The sequence below is a fragment of the Triticum urartu genome, chromosome 6A, assembly GCF_056163025.1.
Source record: "Triticum urartu cultivar PI428250 chromosome 6A, HENAU_Tu73, whole genome shotgun sequence".
Lineage (NCBI taxonomy): Eukaryota > Viridiplantae > Streptophyta > Magnoliopsida > Poales > Poaceae > Triticum > Triticum urartu.
Window position 1 is genome coordinate 162,252,052 of NC_141878.1, and position 26,968 is coordinate 162,279,019.

Consider the following 26,968-nt stretch of genomic DNA (forward strand, 5'->3'; position numbering starts at 1 on the left):
GATAAGACATAAATGCCCTTCAATGATATGACCGTTAGGTGGATAGATATTTTGGGACAGCTGGCGCATAGCACAGCAACGGTCGGAACTTTGAGTAGAAAAATCCTCAGGGCTATCATGTTCCTCACTAGCGAATTCCTAAATCCTCAGCAAGGACAAATTCCTCAGAGACCAGAAGAACTTTGTCTCTGTCACTGAAGAAATTGACCGAACTATATGAGATTTCCAATGGCTTCACTCGAAGGGATTGGTAGGTGTAGGATTTTGAGTTGAGCATCACATGGAAATTTTTCCGTAGTATTTCCTCGACCCCCTTTAACAGTACGGTGTTTCCTATGACTCAAGAAAGAGAGAAACAAAACTATGAAAACGAAATTCTTCAAGCTTCATATTCCTCGCATGAATATCAAGTCTTCACGGACACACCAATTTCTTCACTTTCAAAGTCTTCAGAAATACCAAAATCTTCAGTCGAAGATATTCATTTTTAGGGGTCGACTTTTCCTGTAAATATCAAACTCCTCATAGACTTATAGACCTATGTACACTCACAAACGCATTAGTCCCTTAACCTATAAGTCTTCAATACACCAAAATCACTAAGGGGCACTAGATGCACTTACACTTACCCAGGGGCAGTCTTGAAAGCCAGAAATTGAGTTTGCGACAAGTTGCCAGAAGAGCGAGAAACCTCCTGCAAAAGTAAAATAAATTTAGTGATGTAAGGAAATAGATCCATTAATGGAAGCAACAGACAAAGATGAAAGAAACCTCATTCTGGCGTTTTCGAGGAGTTTGTTGTAAATCAAAAGGCGGTTCATCGTCGTGATTAGTCCGGGCCTGACGGCGGCTCTCATGTTGCTGCTTTTTCAAAAGAAAATGAGGGTCCAAATAAGCCAAAGGGTGCGAAAACCTTACTTTCCGGGTTACCAGTCGAAGTTTCTGTCTTGGTAAAGGGGCTGAGTCAGAGGAAATAGTTACCTTTTTTCCACGGCCTGGCTGGCCCCCATATCGCTGGCAATAGTCAATGTCAATAAGGTAGCTAAAAAACTGGCCAAGGGAGTCAAGGGCTACCTCCGACTCAGAAGCATCATCGAGGTGGAATAAATCAAATGTAGTCTTCTTCTTCTTGGGCTTCCGGGTCGTTTTCCTGGCGGCTATGGCAGCAGCTCTAGCCATCTTGGCAGCTTCATGATCATACTTGGCTTTCCAGAAATCAGATTTGGCCTGTAAGAAAATAAACAGGTTAAAAAGCCATGCAAGTATTTAGCTACTGAGGAAAACAAAAAGGAGGTCTAGGGGGTTTACCTCTGGTGTCGGGTTAAGTTTGCAGAAGGGGTTTAATCCAACCTTACTGCAGTCCTCGTATTTGCCATTCACGAGGATGGTTGACATTGCAACAATGTCTTCTTTAGTTAATTGTACAGAGCTATGACGCAGAGAATCATTTGGGCCTCCGCCATATTTATACATCAACTTGGATCGGTGGCTTAGAGGGATGACCCGCCACGAGATCCAGCAACGGATCAGGTCAACTCCGGTTAAGCCATTTCCCAATAAAGCTTGAATCCTTTTGATAGATGGGAAAAGTTTCTTGCGTTCAACAGTAGTAAGCTTGTTAGGGAGCACAAACTTGGAATCAAGACGATCCGCGCGATAACCGGCAGGGGTTTTTCATCAGCAGGTGATATATCTTGGTAGTAGAACCAGGTTTGGTTCCAATCTTTGGGATGACTTGTTAAGACCACTAAAGGAAAAATGGCACCCTGTCGGCGTTGAATTGAGATTCCGCCAAGCTCCAAGCTAGGGCCGTTGGTGCACTCATTCTGGCGGTTCAAATAAAAGTACTCTCTAAAGAGCTCCACAGTCAGTTCTTCTTGAAGATATACCTCACAAAGAACTTGAAAATTGCAGATATTGGATATAGAGTTGGGTCCAAGATCTTGTGGATGAATCTTGAAAAAATGCAGAACGTCTCGAAAGAACTTTGAGCCGGGTGGTGAGAAGCCCTGATTCATGTGATCAGTGAAAACGATAACTTCACCGTCTTTGGGTTGAGGCCGTTCTTCATCCGGGTCAGGAGCACGATAAGACATAATGTTTTTCTCTAGCAAAAATCCAATGGTGACAAATTCTTTCAAGGTATCCTCAGTAATTGTGGAAGGGACCCAGTTGAAGACTGTTGGAGCTCTTGACGGCATGATGGAAAAAGGGCAAGATGAAAAGAAAATAATTTGCCGGTTCAATTTATTGGTGGAGTTACAGGTTCATGATTATAGTACAGATGAATAATGGCGGCTTAAGTAAGGGCTAATGATATATAAAGGAAAAATGAACCGGAGTCATAAGCCGCCATGACTAAAAGTATTCAAAGGTTGCCTGAGTCAGAATTGACTAAGTACTGAGAAAAACAGGTTTCACAAGTGGTTGCTATTATTTTGGATCAAAATGGCTCAAAAAGGGGAAATAAATCTAGACCTAAAAACCAGAACGGAGGAGTTCATTAGTTCTAAGGAGACCTTTGTGCAAGAAGAAAGGGATCTGTTAGCCTCTAAAATGGATGTAAAACAACTGCCGCATAGACTCTATATTTCTTTTAGATCAAGGGAAGGTGCGGTGGAGAAGCTGCAAGGAATCTACGACGAACAGCGAAGAACACAAGAAGAAAATCTCATGAACCCTAATGCAGATCTATGGGGGTGAGAAGGCAAGAACTTACGGATGCGGAGCTGCTGTGGAGGATCATCGCCGTTCTCTGGACAGGCTTAGGGTGATGCAGCGGCCGGAGTTGAGGATGACGGTGCGGTGCGGCGGCGACGGAGCTCGAGTGGCAGAGAAGTTGCGAGAGGAAGAAGAAGAAAGAGGAAGGACCGAGTGTGCCTATTTATAAGGGGATGAGTGAAAGGGCAGGCGCGAAAATCGAGGAAGACCGAAGTAATGATTATCCAACCAAATGGATGCCTCGATTTTCGAAAAACATTTAAGATAAGGATCCGTTGAAGATGATGTCATGGCGGTTTTCCAAATTTTCTGAAGATGACATCATGGCGGGTTACAGAGCTTTTACAAAACAGCAGAAGATGGATTTCGTCTAAGTGTTGGAGATTGACAAGAACAAAGTTCAAATCAACCTAGGGCCTAATGTTGGAAATATGACTACCAGGTTGACCCGCCCAGGAGGGGCCGGGTCAATCTTCATGGCGAGTTATTAAAAGAAGCCCAATGAATCTCACTCGCATATCTAGAGCCCAGCATCTCTCCTAAATGACACCTTCTGCAGACTCTACTAGGATGTACAAGGCAACGGGTTATTATAAGACTTGTAGTAGGCCCAAGCCCAGAGGCGGCTTAAAGCCCGTAATGGTAAACCGCCATGTATAATTATGACTTGTAAAGAAAGGCATGTAAGAGAAGTCACCAAGCCGAACACGTTGTCTGAGCCGGCCGGGACTCTGTAGGCCACCAGGCGTCTACCCATGTATATAAGGGGGTGACCTGGCGGCGGCTTAGGGCAAGAAACAATAGGTTGAGAGCCAAGCTAGTGTATTTCGCTCCTTGGTCATCAAAACCTAGCAATACCACAACAACTGGACTAGGCTTTACCTTCACCGCAAGGGGCCGAACCAGTATAAACCTCTTATGTCCTTTGTCCCGATTAACCCCTTTAAGCTTCCTAGTTGCGATGGCTCCACGACTAAGTCCTTTCACTAGGACATCCGTTGTGACAATTCCACGACAAGGATCATATTTCGTTCTAGTATTCAAAGACTTTTCTTTAAGCTTAGCTAATAATTTCTTAAGATCACTTCTATCATTGCAGGCAAGAAAGTCTCTAGCAGTTTCTTCATCCATAACATAACCCTCAGGAACAATAGGCAATTCATATCTAAGGGGGGAATCTTCATCATCACTTTCATCAATATTATCAGTTTCAACAATTTCATTCTCTCTAGCCCTAGCAAGTTGTTCATCAAGAAATCCACCAAGTGGCACAGTAGTATCAAACATAGAAGTAGTTTCATCATAAGTATCATGCATAGCAGTAGTGGCATCATCAATAACATGCGACATATCAGAATTAATAGCAGAAGCAGGTTTAGGTGTCGCAAGCATACTCAAAACAGAAGATGAATGAAGTGCAGAGCTAGATGGTAGTTCCTTACCTTCCCTCGTAGTTGAGGGAAAAATCTTGGTTCTTTGATCTTTCAAATTCTTCATAATGATAAACAGATATAAATCCGAAGTGACTCAAAGAATAGAGCTATGATCCCTGGCAACGGCGCCAGAAAATGTTCTTGATAACCCACAAGTATAGGGGATCGCAACAGTTTTCGAGGGTAGAGTATTCAACCCAAATTTATTGATTCGACACAAGGGGAGCCAAAGAATATTCTCAAGTATTAGCAGCTGAGCTGTCAATTCAACCACACCTGGATAACTTAATATCTGCAGCAAAGTGTTTAGTAGCAAAGTAATATGATAGTAGTGGTAAAGGTAGCAAAAGTAATATTTTGGGGTTTTGTAGTGATTGTAACAATAGCAACGGAAAAGTAAATAAGCAAAGAACAATATAGGAAAAGCTCGTATGCATTGGATCGGTGATGGATAATTATGCCGGATGCGATCGATCATGTAAGAGTCATAACCTAGGGTGACATAGAACTAGCTCCAGTTCATCAATGTAATGTAGGCATGTATTCCGAATATAGTCATACGTGCTTATGGAAAAGAACTTGCATGCCATCTTTTGTCCTACCCTCCCATGGCAGCAGGGTCCTATTGGAAACTAGGGGATATTAAGGCCTCCTTTTAATGGAGTACCGGACCAAAGCATTAACACATAGTGAATACATGAACTCCTCAAACTATGATCATCACCGGTAAGTATCCCGATTATTGTCACTTCGGGGTTAACGGATCATAACACATAATAGGTGACTATAGACTTGCAAGATAGGATCAAGAACTCTCATATATTGATGAAAACATAATAGATCTAGATCTAAAATCATGGCACTCGGGCCCTAGTGACAAGCATTAAGCATAGCAAAGTCATATCAACATCAATCTCAGAACATAGTGGATACTAGGGATCAAACCCTAACAAAACTAACTCGATCACATGATAAATCTCATCCAACCCATCACCGTCCAGCAAGCCTACGATGGAATTACTCACGCACGGCGGTGAGCATCATGAAATTGGTGATGGAGGAAGGTTGATGATGACGATGGCGACGGATTCCCCTCTCCAGAGCCCCGAACGGACTCCAAATCAGCCCTCCTGTGAGAGTTTAGCGCTTGGCGGCGACTCCATATCGTAAAACGCAATGAATCCTTCTCTCTGGTTTTTTTCTCCCCGAAAGTGAATATATGGAGTCAAGGTTGACGTCGGTGGAGCATCAGGGGGCCCACGAGGCAGGGGGCACGCCCAAGGGGTAGGGAGCGCCCCCACCCTCGTGGACAGGGTGTGGGCCCCCTGACGTGGTTCTTTCTTCCAGTATTTTTTATATATTCCAAAATAATTCTCCGTTGATTTTCAGGTCATTCCGAGAACTTTTTATTTTTGCACAAAAATAACACCATGGCAATTCTGCTGAAAATAGTGTCAGTCCGGGTTAGTTCCATTCAAATCATGCAAGTTAGAGTCCAAAACAAGGGCAGAAGTGTTTGGAAAAGTAGATACGACAGAGACGTATTAGGGGTTAACGGATCATAACACATAATAGGTGACTGTAGACTTGCAAGATAGGATCAAGAACTCACATATATTCATGAAAACATAATAGGTTCAGATCTGAAATCATGGCACTCGGGACCTAGTGACAAGCATTAAGCATAGCAAAGTCGTAGCAACATCAATCTCAGAACATAGTGGATCTAGGGATCAAACCCTAACAAAACTAACTTGATTACATGATAAATCTCATCCAACCCATCACCGTCCAGCAAGCCTACGATGGAATTACTCACACACGGCGGTGAGCATCATGAAATTGGTGATGGAGGAAGGTTGATGATGATGATGGCGATGGATTCCCCACTCCGGAGCCCCGAATGGACTCCATATCAGCCCTCCCGAGAGAGTTTAGGGCTTGGCAGCGGCTCCGTATCATAAAACGCGATGAATCCTTCTCTCTAATTTTTTTCTCCCCAAACACGAATATATAGAGTTGGAGTTGAGGTCGGAGGAGCACCAGGGGGCCCACGAGGCAGGGGGCGCGCCCAGGGGGTAGGCGCGCCCCCCACCCTTGTGGACAGGGTGTGGGCCCCCTGGCCTTGATTCTTTCGCCAGTATTTTTTACATATTCCAAAAATAATCTCCGTTGATTTTCAGGTCATTCCAAGAACTTTTATTTCTGCACAAAAATAACACCATGGCAATTCTGCTGAATACAACGTCAGTCCGGGTTAGTTCCATTCAAATCATGCAAGTTAGAGTCCAAAACAAGAGCAAAAGTGTTTGGAAAAGTAGATACGTTGGAGATGTATCAACTCCCCCAAGCTTAAACCTTTGCTTGTCCTCAAGCAATTCAGTTGATAAACTGAAAGTGATAAAGAAAAACTTTTACAAACTCTGTTTGCTCTTGTTGTTGTAAATATGTAAAGCCGGCATTCAAGTTTTCAGCAAAGATTATGAACTAACCATATTCACAATAACATTTAGGTCTCATGTTTACTCATATCAATGGCATAATCAACTAGTGAGCAATAATAATAAATCTCGGATGACAACACTTTCTCAAAACAATCATAATATGATATAACAAGATGGTATCTCGCTAGCCCTTCTGAGACCGCAAAACATAAATGCAGAGCACCCCTGAAGATCAAGGGCTGACTGGAAATTGTAATTCATGGTAAACGAGATCCAGTCAAGTCATACTCAATGTAAACTAATAATAATACATGCAAATGACAGCGGTGCTCTCCAAATGGTGCTTTTTAATAAGAGGATGATGACTCAACATAAAAGTAAATAGATATGCCCTTCGCAGAGGGAATCAGGGATTTGTAGAGGTGCCAGAGCTCAATTTTGAAATAGAGATGAATAATATTTTGAGCGATATACTTTCATTGTCAACATAACAACCGAGAGATCTCGATATCTTCCATGCTACACACATTATAGGCGGTTCCCAAGTAGAATGGTAAATTTTATACTCCGCCACCGCCAACAAGCGTCAATCCATGGCTTGCCCGAAACAACGGGTACCTCCAACTAACAACAATCCTGGCGGAGTTTTGTTTGCAATTATTTTGATTTGATTTGAGCCTGGGACTGGGCATCCTGGTGACCAACCATTTTCTCGTGAGTGAGGAGCGGAGTCCACTCCTCTTGAGAATAACCCGCCTAGCATGGAAGATACATACAGCCCTAGTTGATGCATGAGCTACTCAAGCATACAAAACAGAATGTTTATTTGAAGGTTTAGAGTTTGGCACATATAAATTTACTTGGAACGGCAAGTAGATACCGTATATAGGAAGGTATGATGGACTCATATGGAATAACTTTGGGGTTTATGAAGTTGGATGCACAAGCAGTATCCCCGCTTAGTACAAGTGAAGGCTAGAAAGAGACTGGGAAGCGACCAGCTAGAGAGAGACAACAGTCATGAACATGCATTAAAATTAATCAACACTGAATGCAAGCATGAGTAGGATATAATTCACCATGAACATAAATATCGTGGAGGCTATGTTGATTTTGTTTCAACTACATGCATGAACATGTGCCAAGTCAAGCCACTCGAATCGTTCAAAGGAGAATACCACCCTATCATACCACATCACAACCATTTTAATAGCATGTTGGCACGCAAGGTAAACCATTATAAACTCCTAGCAAATTAAGCATGGCATGAGCAACTATAATCTCTAATTGTCATTGCAAACATGTTTCATTCATAATAGGATGAATCAGGAACGATGAACTAATCATATTTACAAAAACAAGAGAGGTCGAGTTCATACCAGCTTTTCTCATCTCAATCAGTTCATCATATATCGCCATTATTGCCTTTCACTTGCACGACCGAATAGTGTGGATAATAATAATAGTGCACGTGCATTGGACTAAGCTGGACTCTGCAAGCATTCAACTCAAGGAGAGAAGACAAAGTAATATGGGCTCTTTGTTAGATCAACAATAATGCATATAAGAGCCACTCAACATTTTCATTATGGTCTCCCCTCTCGACCCCCAAAGAAAAGAAAGGAACAAAACTATTTACACGGGAAAGCTCCCAACAAGCAGAAGACGAACGAGAAATATTTTTGGGTTTTCTTTTTAATTACTACTACTACATGCATGAAAAGTAAACTAGCTAGAAGCTACAACTAATTTTTTTGGTTTTTCTTAAGGTTTTTCAAACACAATGAAAAAGTATGAGCACCGACAACTGGAATGAATGTGTGAACATGAATGTAATGTGGGTAAGAAATACGTACTCCCCCAAGCTTAGGCTTTCGGCCTAAGTTGGTCTACGCCCAAGGATCAAAGTTGTAGCTGGGGTCGTACTGAGAGGCAGCGGCAATTGCCTCATGAGCTACAGCTTGGAGGCGAGCTACCTCCGTCCTCCTCTCGTACTCGCTCGCCTCCTCCCTGGTTATAACATATCTCCCTTTTGTCTGGAAGTCAAAGAAAGCAGGAGCAGGGAGAGCAACGTGGAAAGTGCGCCGTTTGTCAAAGATTAGTCGGTACTGGAGGAACTGAACATTCCTCTCAACAAACTGATGACGAACCATAGCATTATAATCTGAATAAGCAGGAGGCAACTCAATATCATCTCCGTGTATGGGTATCTCAAGAAAATCAGCTAAACGGGTTGCATAAATTCCACCTAAGAGATCTCCATTAATATTATTATTATGCAACCTACGTGCAACAATGGCCCCCAAGTTATATTGTTTATCATCTAATATAGCACTCTTGAGGACACTAAGATCTGGAACGCACATGTGACAAGCCTCATCCTCACCATTAATCCGTCTACCGATAAAGAGAGCAAAATAATGTATGACAGGAAAATGAATGCTCCCTATGGTAGCTTGCGTGATTTCTTTAGATTCCCCTACAGTGATACTAGCAAGAAATTCTTTAAATTCAGATTTGCGAGGTTCACTAGCACTACCCCACTTCGGGAGTTTACAGGCAGTATTAAAATCTGCTAAGTCCATAGTATAAGATTTATCATAAAGATCAAATAGGACAGTGTGAGAATTGCGCGAGGATGTAAATTTAAACCTTCTCACAAATGAATCAGTTAAGTAGAGGTATTGCCGGCACTTATCTGCCTCCAAGCTCTCCAGAGCAGCATTACGCACATATGCGTCAAATTCTTCCTTTATACATGCCCAAACCATGAAGTCCTCTGACGACCATTCACAAGGCCGCACTTGAGCCTCCCTTGGTAGTTCATTGTCCGGCTCGCGTATTGCGGCCTTGGGCCTTGCTTCCTTGAGGAACCACCTTGGTACATTTTCCTAAACATATTTCTTCCTCTGAAAAATTTCTGAAATTTTTAGTGACTCAAAATAAAAGTGAACCAAACTCAACAAAATTGATAGAAACTACTCCTACAAGTGTCTAGAGGTTATATCATGCATTAAAAATATTTTTGACCACATAAATTTGACATGCAAGCTCAAGAACAGGGTCACCTAAGCAGCAAAAATTTGCAATAAATAAAGCACTAGAACAAAAACTAATTGGACCATTGGAGGAGTCACATACTGAAGAACAATCCCCCAAAGCAGTTTTATGAATGGAGCTTTGAGTAAGGAGATCGAAAATGGCAGCAAGATGAGCAAGAACTTGGGTTTGAGCTGGTGGATGATTTTTCTGGAGCAAGACGAAGTGTGTGGGTGCAAGGATAAGTGGAGGGGACCCACATGGGGTCCACGAGGTAGGGGGCATGCCCAGGGGGTGGGCACGCCCTCCACCCTCGTGGGCACATGGTGGGTCCCCCTGGTGTGTTCTCAGTGCCAATAATTCTTAAATATTTTGGAAAAAAATCATATTTCATTTTCAGGGCATTTGGAGAACTTTTATTTTTGGGGTATTTTTTATTGCAAGGATAATTCAGAAAACAGACAAAAAATACTATTTTTGCTTTATTTAATATAAATAACAGAAAGTAAAAGGAGGGTACAGAAGGTTGTGCTTTCTAACTTTATCCATCTCATGCTCATCAAAAGGAATCCACTAATAAGGTTGATCAAGTCTTGTTAACAAACTCATTTTGAATCGCATGAAACCGGAGAAATTTCGAATAACACTAGGTTACCTCAACTGGGATATGCACATCCCCAACAATAAGAATATCATATTTCTTCTTAACAGTAGGAAGAGGAAATTCAAAACCTCCAATAGTGATTGTTGAAATTTTTTCAATAGAATTGATACTGTGGACTTGAGGTTGTTTCCTCGAAAAGTGTACCGTATGCTCATTACCATTAACATGAAAAGTGACATTGCCTTTGTTGCAATCCATAATAGCCCCTGCAATATTCAAAAAGGGTCTACCAAGTATAATTGACATACTATCGTCCTCGGGAATGTCAAGAATAACAAAGTCCGTTAAAATAGTAACGTTTGCAACCACAACAGGCACATCCTCACAAATACCGACAAGTATAGCAGTTGATTTATCAGCCATTTGCAAAGATATTTCAGTAGGTGTCAAATTATTCAAATCAAGTATATGACATAAAGAGAGAGGCATAACACTAACACCGCCTCCAAGATCACATAAAGCAGTTTTAACATAGTTTCTTTTAATGGAACATGGTATAGTTGGTACTCCTGGATCTCCTAGTTTCTTAGGTATTCCACCCTTAAAAGTGTAATTAGCAAGCATGGTGGAAATTTCAGCCTCCGGTATCTTTCTTTTATTTGTAACAATATCTTTCATGTACTTAGCATAAGGATTCATTTTAAGCATACCAGTCAAACGCATGCGCAAAAAGGTAGGTCTAATCATTTCAGCAAAGCGCTCAAAATCCTCATCATCCTTACCGTGCTTCTCTTTCCTTACCAGGAAAAGGCATGGGTTTCTGAACCCGTGGTTCTCTTTCCTTACCGTGCTTCCTAGCAACAAAGTCTCTCTTATCATAACGTTGATTCATTGATTGTGGGTTATCAAGATCAACAACAGGTTCAATCTCTACATCATTGTCATTGCTAGGTTGAGCATCAACATGAACATCATCATTAACATTATCCCTAGGTTCATGTTCATTACCAGATTGTGTTTCAACATCAGAAATAGAAATATCATTGGGATTCTCAGGCGTGTCACCAACAGGTTCACTAGAAGCATGCAAAGTCCTATCATTCTTCTTCTTCTTCTTCTTAGAAGAACTAGGTGCATCAACATTAGTTCTCTGAGAATCTTGCTCAATTCTCTTAGGGTGGCCCTCAGGATACAAAGATTCCTGAGTTATTTTACCCCCTCTAGTCAAAACTCTAACATCATTATCATTATTCTTATTATTTAATTCATTGAGCAAATCATTTTGAGCCTTAAGTACTTGTTCTACTTGACTGATAAACATAGAAGCATGTTTACTAATAAGTTTAAGTTCACCTTTAACTCTAGACATATAATCACTCAAGTGTTCAATCATATAAGCATTACGTTTCAATTGTTTGCCAACATAAGCATTGAAGTTCTCTTGCCTAACCATAAAGTCATCAAACTCATCCAAGCATTTGCTAGCAAACTTAGTAGATGGGATTTCACATTTATCAAATCTATAGAGAGAATTTACCTTTACTACCTGTGTCGGGTTATGAAGACCATGTATTTCTTCAATAGGTGGTAAATCTTAACATCTTCAGCTTTAATACCTTTTTCTTTTATAAATTTCTTTGCCTCTTGCATATCTTCAGGACTGAGAAATAGAATACTCCTTTTCTTCGGAGTTGGCTTAGGAGTTGGTTCAGGAAGTGTCCAATCATTTTCATTACTCAACAAATTATTCAATAGCAATTCAGCTTGATCAATAGTTCTTTCCCTGAAAACACAACCAGCACAACTATCCAGGTGGTCTCTGGAAGCATCGGTTAGTCCATTATAAAACATGTCAAGTATTTTCATTTTCCTTGAGAGGATGGTCAGGCAAAGCATTAAGTAATTGGAGAAGCCTCCCCCAAGCTTGTGGGTGACTCTCTTCTTCAATTTGCACAAAATTATATATTTCCCTTAAGGCAGCTTGTTTCTTATGAGCAGGGAAATATTTAGCAGAGAAGTAATAAATCATATCCTATGGACTACGCACACAACCAGGATCAAGAGAATTAAACCATGTTTTAGCATCACCCTTTAATGAGAACGGAAACAACTTAAGGATAAAGTAATAGCGAGTTTTCTCATCATGAGTAAAAAGGGTGGCTATGTCATTTAATTTAGTAAGATGTGCCACAATAGTTTCAAATTCATAGCCATAAAAAGGATCGGATTCAACCAAAGTAATTAACTCAGAATCGACAGAGAAATCATAATCCTTATCAATAATAAAGATAGCTGAAGTAGCAAAAGCAGGGTCATATTTCATTCTAGCATTCAAAGACTTTTCTTTATGCCTAGCTAATAATTTCTTAAGATCAGATCTATCATTGCAAGCTAAGAAGTCTCTAGCAGTTTCTTCATCCATAACATAACCCTCAGGCACAACAGACAATTCATATCTAGGAGGAGAATCTTCATCATCACTTTCATCAATATTATCAGTTTCAATAATTTCATTCTCTCTAGCCCTAGCCAATTGTTCGTCAAGAAATTCACCTAATGGCACAGTATTGTCAAGCACAGAAGTAGTTTCATCATAAGTATCATGTAAAGCAAAAGTGGCATCATCAATAACATGGGGCATATCCGAATGAATAGCAGGTGTAGGTGTCGCAAGTTTACTCAAAATAGAAGGTGAATCAAGTGCAGAGCTAGATGGAAGTTCCTTACCTCCCCTCGTAGTTGAGGGAAGAATCTTGGTTTTTTTATCTTTCAAGTTCTTCATAGGGACTAGCAGATATAAATCCCAAGTGACTCAAAGAATACGCCAGAAAATGTTCTTGATAACCCACAAGTATAGGGGATCACAACAGTTTTCGAGGGTAGAGTATTCAACCCAAATTTATTGATTCGACACAAGGGGAGCCAAAGAATATTCTCAAGCATTAGCAGCTGAGTTGTCAATTCAACCACACCTGGAAACTTAATATCTGCAGCAAAGTATTTAGTAGCAAAGTAATATGATAGTAGTGGTAACGGTAGCAAAGGTAATATTTTTGGTTTTATAGTGATTGTAACAGTAGCAACGGAAAAGTAAATAAGCGAAGAACAATATATGAAAGGCTCGTAGGCAATGGATCAGTGATAGATAATTATGTCGGATGCGATTCCTCATGCAATAGTTATAACATAAGGTGACACGGAACTAGCTCCAGTTCATCAATGTAATGTAGGCATGTATTCCGAATATAGTCATACGTGCTTATGAAAAGAACTTGCATGCCATATTTTGTCCTGCCCTCCCGTGGCAGCGGGGTCCCATTGGAAACTAAGGGATATTAAGGCCTCCTTTTAATAGATTACCAGACCAAAGCATTAACACATAGTGAATACATGAACTCCTCAAACTACGGTCATCACCGGTAAGTATCCCGATTATTTTCACTTCGGGGGTTAAAGGATCGTAACATATAATAGGTGACTATAGACTTGCAAGATAGGATCAAGAACTCACATATATTCATGAAAACATAATAGGTTCAGATCTGAAATCATGGCACTCAGGCCCTAGTGACAAGCATTAAGCATAGCAAAGTCATAGCAACATCAATCTCAGAACATAGTGGATACTAGGGATCAAACCCTAACAAAACTAACTCGATTACATGATAAATCTCATCCAACCCATCACCGTCCAGCAAGCCTACGATGGAATTACTCACACACGGCGGTGAGCATCATGAAATTGGTGATGGAGGAAGGTTGATGATGATGATGATGGCGGCGGATTCCCCTCTCCGGAGCCCCGAACGGACTCCAGATCAACCCTCCCGAGAGAGTTTAGGGCTTGGCGATGCCTCCGTATCGTAAAACGTGATGAATCCTTCTCTCTGATTTTTTTCTCCCCGAACACAAATATATAGAGTTGGAGTTGATGTCGGAGGAGCACCAGGAGACCGATGAGGCAGGGGGGCGCCCAGGTGGGTAGGCGCGCCGCCCGCCCTCATGGACAGGGTGTGGCCCCCCTGGCCTTGATTCTTTCGTCAGTATCTTTTTATATTACAAAAATAATCCCCGTTGATTTTCAAGTCATTCCAAGAATTTTTATTTTTGCACAAAAATAACACCATGACAATTCTGCTGAAAATAGCGTCAGTCCGGATTAGTTCCATTCAAATCATGCAAATTAGAGTCCAAAATAAGGGCAAAAGTGTTTGAAAAAGTAGATACGTTGAAGACGTATCATCCGCGAGGAGGACCAGGCGGCGGAGGACGCCTACCAGGCGGCCCTTGCGGTGGTCTACCACGAGTGCGAGGAAGACGAGCGGCGCAGGGTGTAGGCGGCGGAGGAAGAGGAGGCTCAGTACAAGGCGGCCATGGCGCAGGCCATTGCCCTCTCCGCGGCCGGCGACTGCCTGGTGCCGCCTGTGGCCCCGCCGTCCCCTCCCCAACGCCGTGTCAAGGCCGACCCGGAGCTGTAGCCCGAGCCCGAGCCGTCCCCGATCGAGCGCTACTCCTGGATGGGAGTACTGCGCGAGTGGGTGTCCGCGGCACTGGTTTGGATGGGGGCGACACCGGCGTAGGAGGCGGCCTACCCCGAAATGTGGCGCCAGCGACGGCTGGCCGAGGAGCGCCGTCGTGGCGAGTACGAGGAAATGCTCGAGCGCGACCTTGAGGAGGAGGAGCGCGAGGCTGAGGAGGAGGCGCGCCAGGCCACAGCTGCACAGGTGGCCGCACAGTCCCCCGCGCCGGCACTGCCCGTGCCGGAACAGCCCCCCGCGCCGGAACACCTGCCCGCGGCCTACATCGCCGCCGCCTGGAACACGGCGTTCCCCTGGGTCGGCCCTGCGTCGACGCTCATCGACCTCACCGACCCCGAGGAGGAGGACGCCGACGCCGCCTAGGGCTGCGCGTCGTCTCATAGTTTAGGTTGTTTTTATTTTTCTTAAATGCTAATGTGAACGCGTGGACTCTCGCCGGCCTTCGTGGCCGGCTGTAATGTTTAATTAATAATGTTTTTTTAAATATGCATGTGTTTTAATTATTTTTTCTAGCACCGTCGAGGCCTCTTTGGTTTGAAGGAATTTCATAGGAATTCTAGATGATAGGATTCTTATAGGATTTTTTCTTTTAGAGCCCTTTGGTTCATAGGAATAGATTCCTATTTCTACATAGGATTGGTTCCTATCCTCCACATTTCATAGGAAAATAAAAATGAGCCTAGACTCAATGGAAAAATTCCTTTGGTGTCAACCAAATGACATCTTGTTTCCTATTCCTACTCATAGGATTTAAGATACATGTCATTTCATTTCCTACAAGATTCCTGTTTCTACGATAATCCTATCCTATGAACCAAAAGAGGCCCAAAATGGTTCGGGCCAGTCTTGGGCGCACATGCCGACCCAAATATAAAAGTGGACGTCCGTGTCCGCCTGGTCGACTTAAATGGACAAAATCGCCGACCGTTTGGATCGGCCCGTTGGAGTTGCTCTTATCGCTTAAAACAACAGCGTATCGACCTTCCTTGCTTATTGAACCAAATGCATCTCCGACCATGGAGATACATGTCCTTGAGCTCCATCTCGTTTATGAAACGCCGAACGCAGCCATGGTGCGCCGGTTCAGATTGATGTTGCTTTTGTCAGCAGCGCTAGCAATCAAATTAAAATCACCGCCGACCAAACAAAGGCAGGGCAGGTGGAGCAGCAATGCTTGAGATCATCCAGGAGACCAGGAATAACAACTTGTCAGAATCACCTTGTCGAGTCTTGAGAGTATATAGAAGGCGGAGCTTGATATTATTTCAGAAAAGAGATTTATATCGAGCACATATATGATGCAACATCTATGTGAAGCTATGTGCTTTTTCTCCGCCAAAAAAGGGAAGAAGCTACGTACACTAGTATTATTCATCCGGCCGGGGTCTTTTGGAAGGAACTACTTTTATTCATTTATTTGTAGCTAGTCTTTTTCTACCGGTAATTGTAGCCAGTCTTATTCTCATGTGATCCATGACGTTGTCATGCCCATGCGTGCGCCACGTGCTCCCGTGTGTGGTAGCTATTTTGTTAGCTAGGGATTAGATTTGCTGGCGGTGGCTGGTATAGGGCCCGGTGAACTTCCGGCCGCCGGAGCCGGCCTGGCGCTGGCAGTTGAAGTACTTTGCGGCGACGGGCGCGCCAAGGTTGTAGCGGCGGGCGAAGCTGCGGGTGTTGAAGTTGTGGCGCATGGACGGCGCGTACACCGTGTTCCGCCCGAGCTGCCGGAACAGCACCAGCACCATGCGGTGGATCCCCGTCGTCGGCGTCGGACTCTCGTAGCACACCACCTCCCGCCCTTCAAACAATGAAGAAAAAATTACATCCAAACTGTTCAGAGATGCCAAGTCATGTACTATTATTGCATTCACGAGTGCTCACCGTAGGTGTCATCCATTGATCCTGGGATATCGGTTACCATCCTGCATGGAGCATGGACATGAATCAGTCGGTCGATAGTTAGTGGGGATCTTGGATATAGATCTAGCTGTACTCACAATAAAAATGGCTGTACTCACAGTGAACCTATCTTGAAATAATCCATACATATTTATAGTATGTCATGTCCGTCGACACGCTTGCCATAAGCATATTTGTTGTTATGTACGTGCATGATACATGAGTGAAAGAATATATATTATCATTATCTTTTCTTGGATTTTGTTTTTTATCTAACGACCTAAAGCATCATATAGCTTATCATGCATGCACCAATACATATATCCACCGTTAGATGTGATGCATGTATAGAGTATATTTCCTGCTCGCAGGACAGCATGCAAGACCTAATAAGCTATAGGTAGGGTTGCTCTTAGTCTCTAACCAGTGAAGATATTCCCTCAAGGTCGGATTGCTGGGGTTAGGAGCATCAGGATCCACCATGACCTGCATGTATCACATTCACAGATTACATGGTTAACTTGAACAAACCACAGTGCTGAAAACATAAATAACTAATAAATCATGGGCTTACAAGGGTGTATGTCACGCTAATATCATCACCGCCGATCTCGACGCTCGGCTTGCCCGATACCGCCGGTGAGCGGAACTCCATGCCGTTAATGACGAACCTACCGTCATAGAGCACTGTCAGATCAACTGTGCTACGGAAGGGGTCCAACACATCACCTACTATTCGTGATGTAACCAAGGAGTCGTTCGACATTTCTAGTGTATATATGATGTGTATAGTATACGCAGATGTATGCGTGTTGATGTCTAGCTTCAGTGTAATGGCTCGGTATAAAGATACTACAGAGCTAGAGGTACTTAGGCGTCATATTTATAGTAGCTAGTCATGAGAAGATCGAGAAACCGCCATGCATATCACATGCAGCTCCAATCGTTGTCATCGTTCCTTGTATGCCCTTGATAGTAATTTTCGCTCCACTAGATTTGACCGGTCGTGCATGCTGATTCCAGGCATGTCTTTATAGCTCGAATGACGTACGTATGTAGTAAAGCTAACTAGCATCTCTTTGCACAATTATTGAGGGGCATATACACATCTACAATTTGATGTGTGTACGGGCCAACATATTGTGCGACATTTGTATGATATGATTAAACACGTGGAGGATCCAAATTGTTGTTCTGAGCTCGGGTGCACAGTAAAATAAAATAAAAATTCAAAAAATGTGAATTTTTTTGTGCCAAACATTGACACAAATATTTTTTCAGATTTTTTGTTATTTTTTATTTAATTTGATTTTACCGTTCATCCGAGCTCAGATGATCTCGGGATCGGAATAGATGCGTCCGTGGAGGATCGACCCTTTTTGACGAAGCTTGGTGATCGCTAGCTTGGCATTGTTTCTCAGCTCTGAACTGTCATGGAGTATTGTTTACAGGCTACACAAATATTTGCATACCGGCTTACTTTCCTCAACATTTATTGAAAATACGTAAAACTTTCCTCTCGCCAACCAATATATACGCAAATATATATGGTCACACATATAGATACAAATATGCACAAGGAAAGTTGTCATATAACAATATATTGCTCGGTGGCCAGGCATAAAACTTGCACAAATATTGTCTCATACAATCGGTACATGTCGACAACCCCGAAATTAAATCTCACCTAGAGTATCTATGTGGTGGTGAGATTGATATAATTAACTACTATAAAAACACACTTTGTCCCCTCCCAATGCTCCACCTTGTACATGTGTTAAGGTTGCCAACTAAGCAAAAAATCTGATGTGCCATGTAAATTAAGGAGAGAGAGAGAGAGAGAGAGTGTAGTATGATGACCTCAGGAAGACACAATGCTAAGCGTGTGTACCTAGGTGGAAGCACAAATATGAGTCTACGCCTAATTAAATGAAGGGAGCTTAGCAACCAAAAACTAAGCACCTACTCCCTTCGTCCGGTGAAAAGTGTACGTTTGACTTTAAAATTTGTCCACAAAAGAGTGTACATCTATCTTCCTAATGCACATTAAAATAGAAAAAAATGCTTCTCTCTCATCACACGGTAATGAAGACCAATAACATTCTACACATGGTCTCTTTAATTTTTTCATGCACTTAGATCATTGGGGGTAGAATAATTAAAAGAGAGAGAGATGGTGGCTTGCACCTTTTCAATGCATTTTTTAATCCACTCCATAATTTGTCCTAAAATTTTATGTACACTTTTCACCGGATGGAGGGAGTATGCATTGGGGAGTTTAGTTGCTAAGCCTTTTAATACACTTAGCACCTCGTCTAATTAAGCACCCATGCACTGGAAGAGGTCTTATGAGGGTGAGAGGTGTTTGATAGGCCTAGCTAGCTATATTAATGGGAGCAGAGAGAGAAAGAGTGTTCTTTAGGAGCTGGATCCCCTGACGTACGGCCCCCTGCCGTTGGACCGCTGACGGGTGGGTCCGGGCCCACACGTCAGTGTGTGGGCCGTACGTCAGACGAGTCGCGTCCTGTTCTTTAATGAAGAGGGAGGTGGAAGAGAGCGTGTGTACTTTAATAGATAAGAGGTGAGGGAGAGAGGGGGGGATCTAGCTAGTGTGGATAGCGGACAAGGGGTGGAGAGAGAGAGGTATCTTGGGCTTGAGGAGGGAGAGATGGCTAGCTAGATTAAAAAATGGAGATGCCTAAGGTGGGGTGTGAGTGGATTAGGAGGGGAAGTGAAGGAGTTTCAGTTTCAACTATTGAGGCAAATTACCGAAAGACAATTTGTGGCATTCAAGGGTGGAGGCACACATGCATGCAGTCGTATGATTGCATCAAGATTCAAAAAGTGGTTTTGAGGTTGGAGCTCAATTATTGCATGCATGCACCTTATGGTTAGCTTTTGGGAGAGATTACATATGCCCCATCCATTCCACCTTCCATGCTTTTTCTTTTGACTTGTAAATTTGAATATATTATATGTTTTCAATCGAAGGTATAATTTTTATTGAGTTTGCATATTCGTGTTACCTACGATAAGGGCTTTGAAATAAGACTAATTTTGAAGACGATTGACACGTCTTTATATTTCCCTAAGTTTCAACTCCATAAACTTAATAGAAATGGACGATAAAATCAGTAAGGTTCAGAACTAAGACTTAAAACCATGTGGGGGCTCCAACGTTTTCACAAGCTTTTAAAACTTCAGCAAGTTTCAACTCCTAAAACTTGATAGAACAAATGATAAGTTTTAGAGGTTGGTCAAACTTGATAAAACTTAATATTACGACTATCAAGTTTTAACATTTGAAACTTGGTAAAATTTTAAAAGGTGTCTAGATGTATTTAAAATTGGTCTTATTCAAAATTATTCATTCGAGTGAACAGGAATATGCAAATGAAACTTAGTTTGGACTCTCGGTTCAAAAGATACATGATTGTCTACAGGTGCACAGAGTTCAGTTGTATCTTTTTAAAGGTAAGAGTATCTATCCCAGAGGAAGCACATGAATCAATCTTTGTCTCTTGAAGAGTTCAAATAGCAATGCCTGCAAGTGAATTGGGATCCAAAACAAAGTGGAAATGACTAAAAGTATTCCGTGATTGTAGCAAACGGGGAAGTAAAGTAACGCATGACGTGAATGACGGTTGTTGAAATTGATAGGACTAAAGTGTTCCCAGAGAGTGTGGATTCCCCACTAGTACGCGTCTACATGTCCGATAGCTAAGCATAATGCTACGTCGGATTCCTATGCCACTTTATATGTTTCTATTTGTGGGTGGAGCCAAGTACAGATGTGTGCATACACGCAACAACCCCGTATCACATATGCCACTGACATTCTTCCCTACTATGGTTAATGAATGGTAATTAAGGGGTCTTCCCTCGTGCACACAGCTAATAGCGGCCCCCGTTTACCCCCTGTTGCATCGATTGGGGACAAAGGTAGATAGGCCTTGTCACTAACCTACCTCCACAACCAACTGTCATGCTAGCAGTAATAACCTTCTACCCAAAATTGGCATATGTTGGATGGTCGACTCCACTCAACATCAATAAGACTATCAACATAAACATATAAATAGGATATCAAATCCTAATGTCAAACGATCTATTACATATTAGGGTTACTCCGTATCCCCGAGAACTAGGGAGATTAATCGCACATCAAGGGCACAAACGTTATGAGATGAATTATGATGAGTTCAAAAATGTAATACAAAATCGAATCCACTCTAACTAGTGTAATATAAATGGGTAAGGATGACATGGTGATGGTGATGACCATGGTGATGATGATGGTGGTGATACCCTCTGATGTAGCGTGGTGGCGACAAAGTCCTTGGATCGACTCCTCCTCCGGATGCTTTCCGGAGGCTAGAGTTCTGTGTTCTGGATGTTTCTGGAGTCTATGTGTCTCCGATCCACGACCTGATTCCACAGGGCGGAAGTAGTCGACTAGGAGGCGGCTGCGGCAACTGCTCCGAACGACGTCTTGCGCTCTGGAAGCCCTGCACGTCCTCCTGTTTTCTCCAAAGTGCTTCATTCTTCTATGGTAATAATGTATCACATTTATGGGCATGATTTTATCATCGTTTCCTAAAGTTTTCTCTTTAATGCTTCATTTCTTTTTAAGAGTGCATCCTGAGGAAAATCAACAAAAAGACATGCCTGAACGCATTAAAATTTCACATAGCCTACCAGGCACAAAATGAAGGCTAAAAACATCACACATTTTGGGATCATCGACCCCCCAAGCTTAGAGGTTTGCTCGTCCCCAAGCAAATACCGCAGCTTGTATGAAAGAAGTCATCTTGATTATGAGGTACTGATAACGATAATGAATGAGTTAAACACAAGATCTGAAGATTCATGCTAGAAAAATGATCATATTGAGCACTATTATATCTCCACTTAATCACATGATCATGAAAATTTCCACACCTTACTATTCTACCAGTTAGTAGACGTATCACAACTTTATGTGGTAATTCACCCGTCTTTTAGGCATGCCCGATTTTTTTTCTTCCCCTTCTTCTTTAAGGATAAGGCCTGGGCCCATGTCACTTTTACTTTTGTTTACATGCGACATGAAAAGATACGCATGATTCTTTGTGTCAATAATGGTTTTTTGGAAATGTTTAATTTATTAATGAGAGTTTCACCAATGGAGCTACTTGCTCTATATTATTTTATTCGGCCGATGTGACTATCGTTTACACCAATTATTTTTGTTTTGGAAGGAACTGAACTAAACTAAAAGTGAGTTATTTCATCTAGTTGCGAACCTCTCATATCCGATCGATACTAAAGATGCGGAAGACTTATGCTCATCATCTTTAATTGGGAATACATTATCACACAATTTTAGTCTTACATCTATCATGATTTTAAAATTTTCGTAATAAAACATTCATCAAAAATATCCATTACTCATCAGATATAAGAATCTCCCCTCAATCAAAAAGAAGCATGGTCGTCCAACTCTTATTCAAACAAACTAAAAACCTTTAGCTAAAAATAACTAAAGTAAAACGATAAGAGATACAAAAGGGCTTTAACATCCCTCAACTTAATGTGCTAAGCCGATTAGATTTATTTAGTCTTCTTTTTATTAATACCGGTGTTCTTCGTAGGCGCAAGCAAAGTGATAAAGGATAAGAGTTAGAGTGCTCATTTATTTGGAACGTGGGGAGGCGTAAAATTTACACCTCATGTAAATCTTACTTTTGTACGACGGTTTTCCCCTATCTTAATAAAAAGGAAGATATGTGGCTTGCATACTCTTGAGAAAAAGAAGATAAACTTGTAGCTTGACATGTGATTGTAGAGACGAGCAAGGCATATCTTTTGTGGACGGCGGGCCGAGCAATTGAAGATGGAATGCATATGAGGAAGTACACGGAACACGTACTTTGATTTAGGAAAAGTTATGTGGCAATCCGATAAGATGTGGCCTATGGCAACCAAATGGCACTAACCCATTTGCCAAACGTTATTCCTTTTTCATTGGATCATAATCGAATGATTCAATAAAGCACACATAGAGACTGACATATACCTCGCTCTGTTCTAGCTAGTTTCATCACGTGCTGCTTCTTTTTCTTCCTTGCTTTCATTTTCAGCTTTAATGGCCCCTGCAATGGGATCGTTCGGGACGGCAGCCGCATAGACTAGTTGTGACTCGATTCTGACCGCCGTTTTTTCTCCTTACTTTCGTTGCTGTCTCATGGGATGACCAAAGATACCAACCGTGTGTGTACTTTGGAAATATAGAAGCCGGCCGCATTTTGACATTTGTGGGCTGTGTTGTATATATTTGGGGAAGTCGTCACATTTCGTTGTCAGGATCAGGGTGGAGAGAATATCGTATGAAGACCAAGTATGATGACAACCGATGAAAACCACGTGAAAACTATGTTTCGAAGTTTCAAAAAAACTTACAAGAAAATATTATGTTAAGAGAAGGTGTTCTACTAGCAAGCTCTTTTACGGTGACTAGAGAGTTACAATATGTAAATTCATGTATCTATGATTATTTCCCACCGTTGATTTAAAATGTTAACTAAAAACATTAAGTTTGATCAAGAAGGGTTATTATGGTCCTATGTGATTTTTTTTTAGAAACTTTGTGAATTCGTTCGGTCAATCCCTCGCATCTCGCCTAACCATCCCGCGAGAGGGAGGCGCCTGGTGGCGCCGATGCCGACGCGAGGTACTGGGAGACGGCGGCGCCGGCGTGAGTACCTGGGCTACGACGCCGACACCAGGTCGTGTAGGCGAAACCCCGGCTAGGCTTGGTCGTAGTGGCCGCTCCCCGACGCCCCGCGGACGCCGGCGCCAGGTCCTAGGAGACGTCGGCGCCGCGCAAGGACCTGGGCGACGACGCCGGCGCGAGGTCCTGGAGGCGAACCCCTGGCTGGGCTTGGTCGTAGTGGTCAACCGATGGAGCAAGGTACCTCGCCCCCTGCCCTCATCTCTTCCTTCCTTCCCTCCCTCCCTGCAGGCGGCTAGCCGGCGACTAAACATTCAATTATTTCTGTTAGAGCAACTCTAACAGGCCGACCCAAACGGACGGCGTTTTTGTCCGCTTTTTGTCCATTTAGGTCGGCCGCCCGCCCGTCGTCCGCCCTTTTTTAGTTTTGGGTCGGCAGTGCGCCCAACGGGCTGACCCATTTGATGACCGCGCGCGTTTTAGATCATGCCAGCGGCCATGTCGTCCCCTGGTTTTGGCGCTCCAGCGCGCGGGGGGAAAGCGGCCTAGCGCGCGCTGGTTTTGGCGCTCCAACGCGCGGGGAAAGGTTCGCGCGCGTGCCGCCGCCGATACTCGTTATAAGAAGGCGCTCCCTCCACACTCTGTCTGCCGCCCACTCGTCTCGCCCCCTCTCACTAACCTCGCCGCCTCTGCGCCACCATGTCGATCCGCTGCCTGGGCGCTTCGGATTTTCGCGGAGTCCGCGAGCGCCGCTCCGGCACCTTCACCTCCGAGATCTGATTTCGCGAGAAACGTCTCACCCTCGGCACTTTCGACACCGCAGAGGAGGCGGCCCGTGCGCACACGCGGCGGCGTGGCGCCTCCTGAGGCCTCGCCGGGATATGAATTTTTCAAACGTGTCGAGTCAGCGGGCGCAGGATCTGGCGCCTCTCCCGCGGCTTTTCACCAACGAGGATCGTCGTGTCCACCGGAGACGGCAGCGTCGCCTCGCCATCGCGGAGAAGGACGTGGAAGCCTTAGTGGTGTGGCGCGGAGGCTTCCCGCAGGACATCGTCGACGAGCGCCAGTTCTACAAGCAAAGGAGGTTGGAGATGGACGCGAGGAGGAGGGAGCGAGCCGCCTATCGGGAGGACAAGCGTTCGCGGAAGCAGGCAGCTCAATTGAAACTAAAGCTACGAGAAACGGCGGGTTAGGACTTTGAAGACGAGGCGTATGCTGACGCCTACATTCAGACGTCGGAGGAGGACATTACCGAGTCGGAGTCAGAAAGCGACGAGTAGTGGTCTTTTCTTTTATCTATGTACGCTAAAACTATCTATGTATCCATTTTTATCTGAAAAAATGGTCGGCGGCGTCGGCGACGTAGCAGGCGGGCGAGGGTGTGAATCCAATGTGCCACCGACCAGCGGGCTCGGTGAGAAAAGAGAGCGAGCGCGCGCGCGTCCGTCTTGTATCCGCGTCGACGCAAATCAGGCTCAAAAATGGACCGGAAATGGGTCAGCAGGCGAACGAAAGCGGACACGCGTCCGTTTGGGTCGACGCGTTGGGTCAGCTTTTTTGTCCGCGCTGACCCAAACGGACGGCCGCGGACGAAATGGATCGCTCCATTGAAGTTGCTCTTAGTGCGCACAAAAATTGAAGGTAAACCACCGTGGAGATCTAGGGACTCTGAAATTTTCTTATTACGATGATTACTGTCAGCTCTTGTCCTAATGAAGTACATCGTCCAGGAATAGGACAACACCAAAAAATCATTGGATTCAGACCTGTAGTGTTAATCTCTGATTCTTCCCATGTAGATGTTGGGGAGGATGGTACTTCCGTTGTTGAACAATTATAAACTACCTAGTGTGATCTTCTTCCCACGTAGTGTAATCGCTGAATCTCTGAATGATGATGGTTTATGATAAGATGATAATCTACGTTGAACAATGATGCTAGTCTGAATCAACGTTGTGTAATCTCTGAATCTTACCATGTAGATACATAGATGTCGTTGTGCATTCCTTCCAATGTGCTACAAACCCAGATTAATTTCTTCTCTGCGCCTAAAATTCCTTCTGCTTGAGCTGTGAAGGAAGAAGACAGATCACCGAATCCATTGAATGTTGTCCTGTTAACTCGATGTATTCTACTCAGGAAAATATTCTCCCCTGTCCAGATCTATCACACGCAATAGATCATTGCTATTAGTAAAACACAACCAATCATAACTCATAAATAATTAGATCGATCTGCTAGTGTATCGCCTCGTTGCTATAACTCATTCCCCTTTGCAAGTGTCTTGACCAAATGATGGTGTGTAATTTTTAGCTGCGGTGTGCCTTTTGTTTTTCTACAATCTTCCCACATAGATGTTGTGAAGGATGGTCCTTGCGTGCATCGGACTGAATTGAGAAGTATATTGGATGAAATTGGGGACCGTTTTCAGTCGGTTCATGACGTGAATGAATCAATGAAGTAGGTGTAATGGTCAAGATCATAGCACCAATGTATAATTTGAGATACTACTTGATTTGCCAGCAGTTGAGTGAGATAGCACAATATTCACTTATATATCTTGCACGTACCAACACCTGCATCCTCGTTTTTATAGTGACCATTGAAAATCTGTACGTTTTTGTTTATAAGAAATGTTGATTTTCTCCTTTCATTTGCATGCGGTATTTCTTTTTCATTCGTGTTATGTTGAGCTTTGTTCACATATTTTCCAATCCAATTGCCTTTGTGACATTCCCACATGTGGGTTTGCTAGGTTGGTGAAACCTATGGTTAATTTGTATGTGATATGCAGGAAGGCATGACCGATTTATGTGTGGAGACTCTATCTGAGTACCATGGCATTGTCATCAAGATGTTTGTAAGTGAGGAAGGTTTTCAGTTTATAACAAACTAGGTATGTGCTCGTGTGTTGCCACAGGAGACATTTTTCTAACGCAATAAGAGGAACATACAAGGATACATCCTGATGCAAATCAAATAACCAAGAGGCTTTGTTTTGGTTTTGAAGCATAGAATTTTTTGCAACTTTGTCACAGGACATACTGAAGGCCAGAGAACATCAAAGTGAAATATAATTATCTGAATGACATTTAAAAAATATAATTCATCTTTGCATCTATATAAAAATGTATGAGGCAATATTACCACTCATTTACTAACATGTTTCTCTATCTACTCTTGCGATAGAATAATCAGTACCTGAAGATGGCATTTGGGTGTCGCTGCAAATGTAAACAAACATTCATAGTTACTGTGTTTTATATGTTCGTTCTGAATTTAGGCTTCTGCAACAAAATACATATTTCAGCAATAGAGTAATAATCTTTAGCAGTCCAGTAGTTGATTGATGCGCTTTCTTACTGTAGGGGAGTATGTTGACATGATCAAGAGTGGTATCATTGACCCTGTGAAAGTGATCCGAACGGCACTTCAAGATGCATAAATCTAAGTTCTCTAACCATATACGTACCTTTGTACGACCATGACAGAAACAATCAAGCTTCTGTGATAATCTATGTTTGTAGTACAGGTTTCTCTGTTGATGGCAACCACAGAGGCCGCAGTTGCTGAGCTCC

The 26,968-nt window shown here is 42.9% G+C and overlaps 1 protein-coding gene across 1 annotated transcript; it reads right to left on the reverse strand.

Moving 5' to 3' along the window:
- Positions 1-16,115: 16,115 nt before the first annotated feature.
- Positions 16,116-17,514, reverse strand: LOC125515863 (protein FLOWERING LOCUS T-like). Its single transcript, XM_048681356.2, has 4 exons — positions 17,253-17,514; positions 17,103-17,164; positions 16,661-16,701; positions 16,116-16,577 (listed from the first exon to the last, which is right to left on the reverse strand). The coding sequence occupies exons 1-4, from the start codon at positions 17,442-17,444 to the stop codon at positions 16,321-16,323; spliced, it is 552 nt and encodes a 183-aa protein (XP_048537313.1). The 5' UTR covers positions 17,445-17,514; the 3' UTR covers positions 16,116-16,320.
- Positions 17,515-26,968: the final 9,454 nt, after the last annotated feature.